Genomic DNA, 9,190 nt, shown 5'->3' on the forward strand with positions numbered 1-9,190 from the left:
AGCGGAAGCTCAGAGGGGACCGTGCCTTTGCTGTGTCTGCTCCTAAATTATGGAATGATCTGCCTCTGCACATTAAACAGGCCTCTTCTCTGTCTGTTTTTAAAACCAGTCTTAAAACCCATCTCTTCTCTGTGGCCTTTGACACCTAGTAAGATGTCGACTTTTATTTATTTACTTAATTTATTTTTTGTATATGTTATTTTTACTTTTTGATTGCTTGTTATTGCATGGTTATTACTTTTATTTATGTCTTTTCATTTTATTGTTGTATTATACGTTATTTTGCGCCTCATGTGAGCTGTTTTGTCTTTTATTTATGATGTCTTATTTATTCTCCTGTACAGCACTTTGGTCAACTTTGGTTGTTTTAAACTGCTTAACAAATAAAGTTTCTATATAATTAATTGAACCCTCCCCCCTCCTTCTGGTGATCTTCTCCTTCTGGCCCCTTTAAGCCTTTATGCATTAATAAATGTCTCCTCTAACAGGCAGACTAAGTCAACTCTAATTGTAATGAACAACCTTTCAGGACCTCTATCACCGTTCAAAACGAGGTCACGTACATCTCGCGAGATTTTGAGTTCCCGGTGAAGAGAAGTACGTTCGTCCAGCAGCCAGCTCGGTCCAGTCGTCTTGCACGCACAGACACACTAAAATGGCGTCGGCTCCTGGTGAGTGGGAGAATTGTGAACTTTTATGCTGATTCTGGGGGAAATGTGTGTTATCTAACTCGAGTAATGAAGTGATTGGATTTATTTAAACCGAGAGCGTGTCGGCGGTAATCCGTGTTTCCGGTTGATAGAGTAACATCATCGAATGTCGGTTAGCGTTAGCTAGCGGCTATGAACAAGGCCTAGTCACGTTAGCTCATCGACTCGTTGTTATTTTTTTTTTTTTATTTTTTACCGGATTAATTTACTACTACTGCAACCCGAGGTCGAAAATAAACGCCAGATTACCAATTTTACTATCATTGTGTTTTTTTTTAAATAAACACGTGTTTAAATTCCTACATTTCGCGGTTATTTTTGCGGCATCGTCGTGTTTTATGAATGGTTTCAGCGAGTGACCGTTGTGTAGTTGAATGACGAGCTAACGACGGATCGCTGCTGGCGCGCAAAAGGCTGTGCGGTCATTAATCGACTTTTAACCCTTTTTTTTTCTTCTTTTTAACAGATTACAGCTCCTACAGTCAAACCAGCACCCAGCCAGGGTAAGAGTCTCCACTTAACTCACTAATGTTATTGGAGGTAATGGTTTTAAATAATGCTATCGATTAAGCATCAGTGTTGCTGCTGAGATAAAGGAATCGAGCAGTGATCAATATATGGTTCCTGAGAAATATCCAAGTGTTTATTGAGGAAATGTGTTTGAATCTGATTATTTATAATATGCAATACATGTAGGTGGGTTTCAAGAAGGCTTATAAACTACAATCCAGACAAACATTGGTAAACAAAGGGTGCACCACATGTCCCAGAGATTGTTTGGCTAAAACATTGATTTTTTTGTTTTTACAGGTATGCCTCTTACGCTGCCCAGCCCTCTCAAAGCTATGGACAGTCTGCACAGGTGAGATTTAACATGGAGGGTAGTTGTTTGATTGTTGTAGAGTGCTTTGTGATGGACCAGTGATTTAAAGAGATTGTGATCTTTATCATTTCAACTTCACAACTGATTTTAAAATACTGCATTTGTTAATTCAAATATAGAAACATAAATTTAATCACACATTGCGCTTGCAACATTGAGGTGATTTTAAGTCTAATCCAAACATAAGTTGGTCCATTACAGCAAACCTTGTCACTATAGTCTTATTAAGGCAGTTAAGCCATATGGGTAAACAGATCAATACCCATGTTTAATGAGTTTTAAAGCATAATATAATTACTGAAGCTTAAAAAACATGTTTTATTCTTTCAGCAGGGCTATAGTCAGCAGAATTACGGATCATATGCCCAACCTGCTGCAGCTGACGGCACTTACACCCAGACAACACCTGCTGCTGGAGGATACCCTCAGCAGCAGCAACAACAGTATGGGTCTTCATATGCCCAACCAGCATCAGGTCAGTTGATAAAACTGGGACGTTTGGCTCAGACTACACACCCTGGGCCGGGGGTGGACAGCACAAAATTGGGCAAAACAGCTGTGTACTTGTCAACATGTCATTTGAAGGCAATTATGCCTGATCATTTGAATGTGACCTTTTCCCTGATTTCTTTTTCTACAGCTGGCTACCCCGCCGCCCAGTCTACCACTCATAGCTACTCCCAGTCAACCCAGGGCTATGGAGCCAGTGGTTATGACAGTACTCCAGCTGCTGCTGCTCCAGCTGCCTCCCAGTCTTACGGTTCTCAGCCAGGATATACTGCCCAGTCTGCATACCCTGGATATGGCCAGCAGGCTGCTCCCACTGCGCCACAGAGGTATGTACGCCTCAGCTAGAAACCAAATAACAAGTGAATCTAAAAGAACCTACTTATCTTTTTGTCTTTCTTTGTTTTTATCAGTTACAATGCTAGCAGCCAGCCGACAAGTTACAACCAAAGTAGCTACTCCCAGCCAGCAGCATATGGCCAGCAACAGCCTGGCTACCAGGCCCAGCAGGCCAGCTATGGCCAGCAGCAGGGGTACCAGCAACCAACCCAGCAGCAGCAACAGGCTCCTCCTGCTTACCCTCCTCAGGCTGCTGGTTCCTATGGGCAGCCTCCATCCAACCAGTACAGCCAGCAAGGTGGACCACCCAGTTACAACCAGTCTAACCATTACAGTAAGCTTTGCTTAACTGCTGTATTTTAATCTGCATTCATGTAGTTCAGTTTAATATCACTGTTAACATACTTTCATCTCATTTCATGCTTTTGTAGATAATTACAGACAGGATGGCCAGAGCGGAGGTTCTGGTTACTCTGGCTCTGATTCTTCAAGGTACCCAGGGACCGGGGATAGCAGAGGCCCTGGCAGGGACGGCTTTGATCGAGGTGGAATGATGCATCGTGGACGTGGAGGCATGGGCCGTGGCATGGGGTAAGTGTCTTTCTTTAGCACTTAACCTCATTTTATTTTGACTCTACAGGTGCTGTGGCCACTTGGGGCAGGGCTGAGACGCGTCTCAATCAGAAATCATTGGAATAATCAAAAGCAATACACCAGCAATCTAGCAACTTTATTCTCTTATAATATGGGGCGTCATGATTTATCAGCAATCAGTGCTGATGAATTATGTGCTCTGATAATGCCTGAAGCCCACGATGGAAGGTGTAATAAATGCCAACATTGGCAGCAGTTGTAGCTATTCTCATCCAGTTAATCTCAGCCCTGCCTCTCATTTGGCCAAAGGTAAGAAAAAGGTTTGTCCTTTCTATATTAAAAAAAATCTGAGACCTGTGCATAAACATTTAGGTTGAACAGCTTATGTTATGTTATAATAACGTAATTATGAGCCAATACCAAAAAGTTAAACTAAGAGGTTGCATATTTTTGGTCAGGGAATGTAATATAATCGTATTGCAACACTATCTTACCTACATATTATCAAAACTATAGTGGGGTTTCCTTAAGGAAGGTTCAAGTACTGTCTCACTATCTTAGCAACAAATACGTTTTTTGCTATGGTGCATCATTCTCTGTAGGGTGACACACTTACAGTTTCTACAAGAAGAATGCAATTAGAAGTTGGATAAATTCTGCAGTTTTTTTTTTCCAGTTGTCATGCTGTAACTTAAAGTTTTAGTGTGTTCTGCAAGATCTTTATAACACAGCATTGATATTAAGGAACTTCTAAATAGACACTGGCCTCGTGCAGTACATCCTGTCGCATTTCAAATGCATTCATACTCAAGTCCAGTATTTGGGTCAATATATTTCCTCTTGAGGTTTTTTGCCTTTTTTTTTTCTTGGGTTTTTTTCAGTTTGTGGTTGGTTTTAAGTATAATGTCGTCATTTGACTGGAAGAAGTAATACCAAAAAGGAAAGATGGCGCCATAGACGGTTAAAAAGCTAATGGTACTGCAAGATCTCAGTAATAACTTGCATCAGCTACAGGGAGACAAGACAATGAGGAGCTGTTTTCAACTTTCTCTAGCTCTAACATTGCTCCTAAAAGAGCAGAGTTGATCACTTAATGCCATCTGTTGTATTAAAATAAGTTGTTGGATCTCTTTAAAGGGTTTTTGTGTTTGACATTTCAATATCCATCTAAGCTATAAAAAATCTTCAGTGAAAACTGAGAACTTGCATTAAGGTCAAAACACATTCAGAGCAAATTCAATACAAGTCATTCCTCATTTCCAAACTGTTTTTATTTGAGTTTTCTGGTGTCACACCTTCATGATAAAGTTAGAGGAAAAGAAAACGGGTCTAGTGATGTTACAAGACATGGGACAACAGGAACGTGTACATCGACATACTTCCCCCCTCACTTATATATAAATATATTTTAGGAGGCTTGTGTTAGTGTAGATACACTAAGACAATATAGAGGATAAAGCCTGTGGAATTTGGTGTAGGGTGGTCTAATCTCGGCTCGGCTACAAAAACTGGTCTTCAGGTGTATTATGCTTTTTTTTTTTTTGTATCGCATGTCTTGTGTACATGTTTATTCCTCACGATAAAGAAATCCGAACTCAGTTGAGCGTGTCCCTGACACATTTGCTCTGGTACGTTCATCAAATTTGCTCTTGGTGCAATTTGGGTTTTTGAACTGTTAGTGCCAATTGTCTACTGTTCTGAAGCTGGAAATGGTTTGACCCAACCCCAAATCAGAAACTGACAATCAGCTCCCCTGCAAAGGAATTGAAATGGTTACCAAGAGAAAGGTCAGGGGTATTCAGGTGAACAGAGGTTGTACTAAATATTTGTTTTTGGTTTAGATGGACTATCATGGCTGTAAAATTAAAAGATGAAACAGTTGAATCAGCAAATTTGGTTTCTCAAACACAACACAGGCACCTTTCAATATAAATCTTGATGACATGACGGTCTTCATCTTTAGGATTTGGTTTTGGAAATTAGATTATTTTTTTTAAAGATTCTTAAATCAATTTTCGGTCAGAAATGACTCAATCATTTCAGGTGGTCTTTTTTTAAATATTTATTCCAACGACAGTGTCGCCTTTTTTGGTTCACCAGTGTAAACCTTCTTTAAAATAGTTCTGCATGACTTGGTTCTTGTTTTTGGTGCAGCGAATACACATACACAGTTTTAGGCGGTACAGGTCTTTAATCAAGAAACTCTGCAGTCTTTCCAAAGAACTTACAAAGAATGCATAAAATCAGAATAAATAGGAACACAACCCTATATATTTATAGCTCAGATGTAGGATATGATTTTATAGTTAAAATGTTAATTTTAGCCTAATTTTAGTTTTGCACAGGTATATTTGTCTGTTTGGGGGGAGGTGGGGCAGGGGGGCTTGCACTTTGTCATTTTGAAATGTTTAATTGTTTTTGTGGTTTGGAATACAAATGTTTGATCACATTCTTTTGACCACTTTTTAACATGCTTTGTCACATTTATACCGTACAGGTAACAGTGAGAGCCATTTAAAACCATCTATTCTCTAAAAAGTATCTGTACTCAGTACAGATCCGCCAGCTTAAGCAGCAGGAGGGAGCTTAAACAAAGATTCGGGGGTCTGCCTTTTTTCAAGAACTGAGGATGGTGTTTTTTTTAAAAGCATGATGGGTATATTAATACACAAAGTCTTTGTTTTTAAGTTAACATAACCCTGGTAAACATTGTAAAATTTTTCTTTTTGGTGTTGATTTGTCTTGACCAATGTATAATTGTTTTTTTTTCTATTTGTTTATTACCTGGTGAATGTGATCACTTGATCATCTTGTGAAATTTCAGATGCATTGTCTATTTTTAAGCGTATACACATAAAATTGAGCTGTAACTCTTGCTAGAACTAATGTTAATGGGGTGTTTTATTGTTTCTGGGTAAAACTTTGTAGCCATCAATGCATCTGAAATCTTTCTACTAATGTACAAATGTTTGGGTTGTGTCACATTTCAAAGGCAGTGAAAAATATGTTAGTCATTCATATTTTTGCACAAATGTATCCACTACTGCAAACTGTCACTAAAGTTGTACTCAGCTAGTTAAAGAATGGCACATAGCTAATACTCTTATCCCCTCGATTAGATTGTGTATTTATAATTTTGGGGAGTTTTTAGTTGCTGTTCGGCTAGTTGGAATGTTTTGATTACTCCCTCAATCAAGCCACTTTGCTCGAGCCATGGAAGTGGCTGTAAAAGGGAAATCGCCTTCATATCTTCATTTATTCCCCCATAGCAGCGCTGGAGACAGAGGTGGCTTCAGTAAGCCTGGTGGTAAGTTAACGAGTATTACACTGGTTAGTCCTTTCAAAGCCTTAAACTTTTTGAGCAAATATGCTTTGAGCATTGATGTGTCTTTACATTGTGGTATGAAAAAAATTTACATGAACACATCTGAAAATATTGGGGAATCTTTTTTCAATGCCTGAGACCATTTTCTCTGGGGTACTTGGTATAATTCAGTCTCTGCTTATGGTTTGACAATGAGTTTTTGACAGGTTAATGGCAAATTTCCACACAACTGTCTGATATTGCTTTAACAAATCTCTTGACCTGAATTCCTGGGTTTTTTTGAGGATTTCTTACTGGTCTTAGAGGCTTTTACACAATTATTTGCCAAAGGGTCTGAGGTTTCAATTTTCAATTCAATATATCACTTGTCGGAATTGTGGTGTACCATAAGGTGCCATTTTCAACTTCCCAGTATGACTGACAGCGTTTATAAGGGAGTGTCTGTATTATCTTTTGTAGTACTCCTCAGGTGTTGTACACTGAACTTCAGTTGCACACACTGACTTTTCCCAATCTATTTCTCTCCTCCTGCACTGATGGACTACAGGACCTATGGGCAGTGACGAGCGTGATATAGGTGAGTAGAGTCACACTACTCGATGCTTTTCCTGAAGTGTTATTAGGAAAGCTTGTATTTTTACATAATATTGTTTTTATGTGTGTTTTAGGACGCCCTGAAGAGCAGGATGACTCTGAGAACAGCACGATCTACATCACAGGATTGACCGAGAAGGCTAACCTGGAGGAGATGGCGGAATTCTTTAAACATGTTGGCCCAATCAGGGTAAGAAATAGGTCTTCACTCTAAATGTTGGAATAAATAAAACGTATGTGGAAGCTTAACAAAATGTAATTCTCTTTGTGTGTCCAGATTAACCGCAGACTTGGCCAGCCTGCTATTAACATATACACAGACAAGGACACAGGAAAGCCCAAGGGAGATGCCACCCTCTCCTATGAGGAGCCAATCTGTGCCAAAGCAGCCGTGGAGCATTTTGATGGTACGTTTGACTGTGCACGTCAGACCTGAACCGACTCTCATAAATAAATACACAATGAACTAATATAACATGTGAATGTTGTTGTATTTTTAATTGTAGGAAAGGAGTTCCAAGGCCGAAGGCTTAAGGTATCCATGGCACGCCGTAAGCCCATGATGGGTGGAATGAGAGGTGGCATGCCCATGCGAGATGGCATGATGGGTCGTGGAGGTAAATGTCAGCAGTATTTTAGTGTTGTACTATTTAAGGGCATTTTCACACTGTACTGCACAAGAAACCAATTGTCTAAAATGTTGAAATACTGGCTGCTGCGGTCTCTTGCTTGAGATATTAAACTTGCCGAACCGATATACCCTGTAGCATACGGATGATTGTCACTAAACTAGTTGCTGGAGACAGCTGGAAAAATATAAAGACGGTGGGTCATATGATTTTTTAAAATTCTGTAATTTCCTTGTGTAACCAGGTATGATGGGTCGTGGGGGAGACCGTGGTGGCTTTGGCCCACGAGGTGGTCCACGTGGTATGGGCAGAGGTGGACCCACAGGAGGCAACATGCAGCAGAGGGCTGGGGACTGGGAGTGTCCTAACCCGTATGTATTACTACTTAGTGCAGAGTTTTTTTTTGTTTTGTTTTGACGCCTCCTTTTGTTTGAAAGATTAGTTTCTAATGTATTTAATGGTCTGTTCCCAGGGGTTGTGGCAACCAGAACTTTGCCTGGAGGATGGAGTGTAACCAGTGCAAAGCCCCCAAACCAGAAGGGTTAGGTGGTGGCCCCCCATTTCCCCCTGGAGGTGATCGTGGCAGAGGTGGAATGGGAATGCGTGGAGGCAGAGGTATGGACCGCGGTGGGCCGGCGGGAGCTGGAGGCCCAGGTGGCCCTGGAGGTTTCCGTGGAGGCTGGGGAGGCGACCGTGGCGGATTCAGAGGACGCGGTGGAATGGATAGGGGAGGTTTCCGTGGGGCTGGGCGTGGAGGACCACCCATGGACCGAATGGGTGGCAGAGGCGGAAGAGGAATGGGCCCACCAGGTGGCAAGATGGATATGAGGTAGGATGTTCTATCGCTGTTTCCATTGAGTATTTCAAAGACTGCTAAACATAATTGCATTGAAAAAGCAAATTAATGTAAACCTGTGATATTGGTGTGAAATACAAACAATATTTATAATATTCAGATCTGTCACTCAGTACTCTTCTGTTCTCTTGCTCCCCTTTTAGGGACCATCGCCAGGAGCGCAGGGAACGACCCTACTGAAGAACTTATTGACCGTTCCTCTTGTGGAATTTCATTTTTAAGACGAGAATTTTTAATTTATGATTCCATATTTTGATGGTAATAGAACTGCTTTCAAACATCTTGTGCAGTTTCGTTCAACTCGTGTTTCCATTTATTTTTTTTTTATTTTAGTTTACCCATGTTTATGCTCCTTATTGTATTGTGCACGTTTTTCTTTGTTGCTTTTTTAAATATGCAGATAGGTTTGACATTGTATCGTAACATTTTTCATTCGTTAGCATAATTGCCTCCCCCTTTCCCACAGCTGACAATTGTATGATTATAAATTTGGGAAATAAAATTTTACTGATTTGATGTTTTTGAGTTTGAGGGCTTTACTGAACATTACAAAATGAACAAAGGAAAAGGTCTAACAGATATTAATACATGCTCTTTGAAAGTTGTGTTAGCACAGAATGAATTGGGGTTCACAACATTGGTTGTTTTTGTCCAGTGGTTGCCTGTGTTCTGCAGCTGAAGGTGTGTTAGATGGGTTGTTTAAGGAAATGGTCATTTCAGCTGCAAGTTATAACAGATTTAAATAATTAAAGT

The 9,190-nt window shown here is 40.3% G+C and overlaps 1 protein-coding gene across 4 annotated transcripts; it reads left to right on the forward strand.

Annotated features, from left to right (window-relative positions):
- The first annotated feature begins 562 nt into the window (after positions 1-562).
- Positions 563-8,953, forward strand: ewsr1b (EWS RNA-binding protein 1b). 4 transcript variants are annotated; one of them, XM_051421980.1, is made up of 15 exons: positions 563-671; positions 1,177-1,213; positions 1,521-1,572; positions 1,924-2,068; positions 2,234-2,429; positions 2,514-2,773; positions 2,871-3,030; positions 6,303-6,340; positions 6,906-6,935; positions 7,027-7,142; positions 7,230-7,359; positions 7,459-7,569; positions 7,826-7,952; positions 8,054-8,410; positions 8,581-8,953. In XM_051421980.1, exons 1-15 carry the CDS (start codon positions 656-658, stop codon positions 8,615-8,617), a joined length of 1,812 nt encoding a protein of 603 aa, XP_051277940.1. In that variant the 5' UTR covers positions 563-655; the 3' UTR covers positions 8,618-8,953. The 4 variants fall into 4 exon arrangements, with proteins under 4 accessions (XP_051277940.1, XP_051277943.1, XP_051277944.1 ...); XM_051421983.1 differs by having other exon boundaries at positions 6,306-6,340; XM_051421984.1 differs by having other exon boundaries at positions 2,514-2,737.
- Positions 8,954-9,190: the final 237 nt, after the last annotated feature.

This window comes from Dicentrarchus labrax, unplaced genomic scaffold (assembly GCF_905237075.1).
Source record: "Dicentrarchus labrax unplaced genomic scaffold, dlabrax2021, whole genome shotgun sequence".
NCBI classification, from domain to species: Eukaryota; Metazoa; Chordata; class Actinopteri; family Moronidae; genus Dicentrarchus; species Dicentrarchus labrax.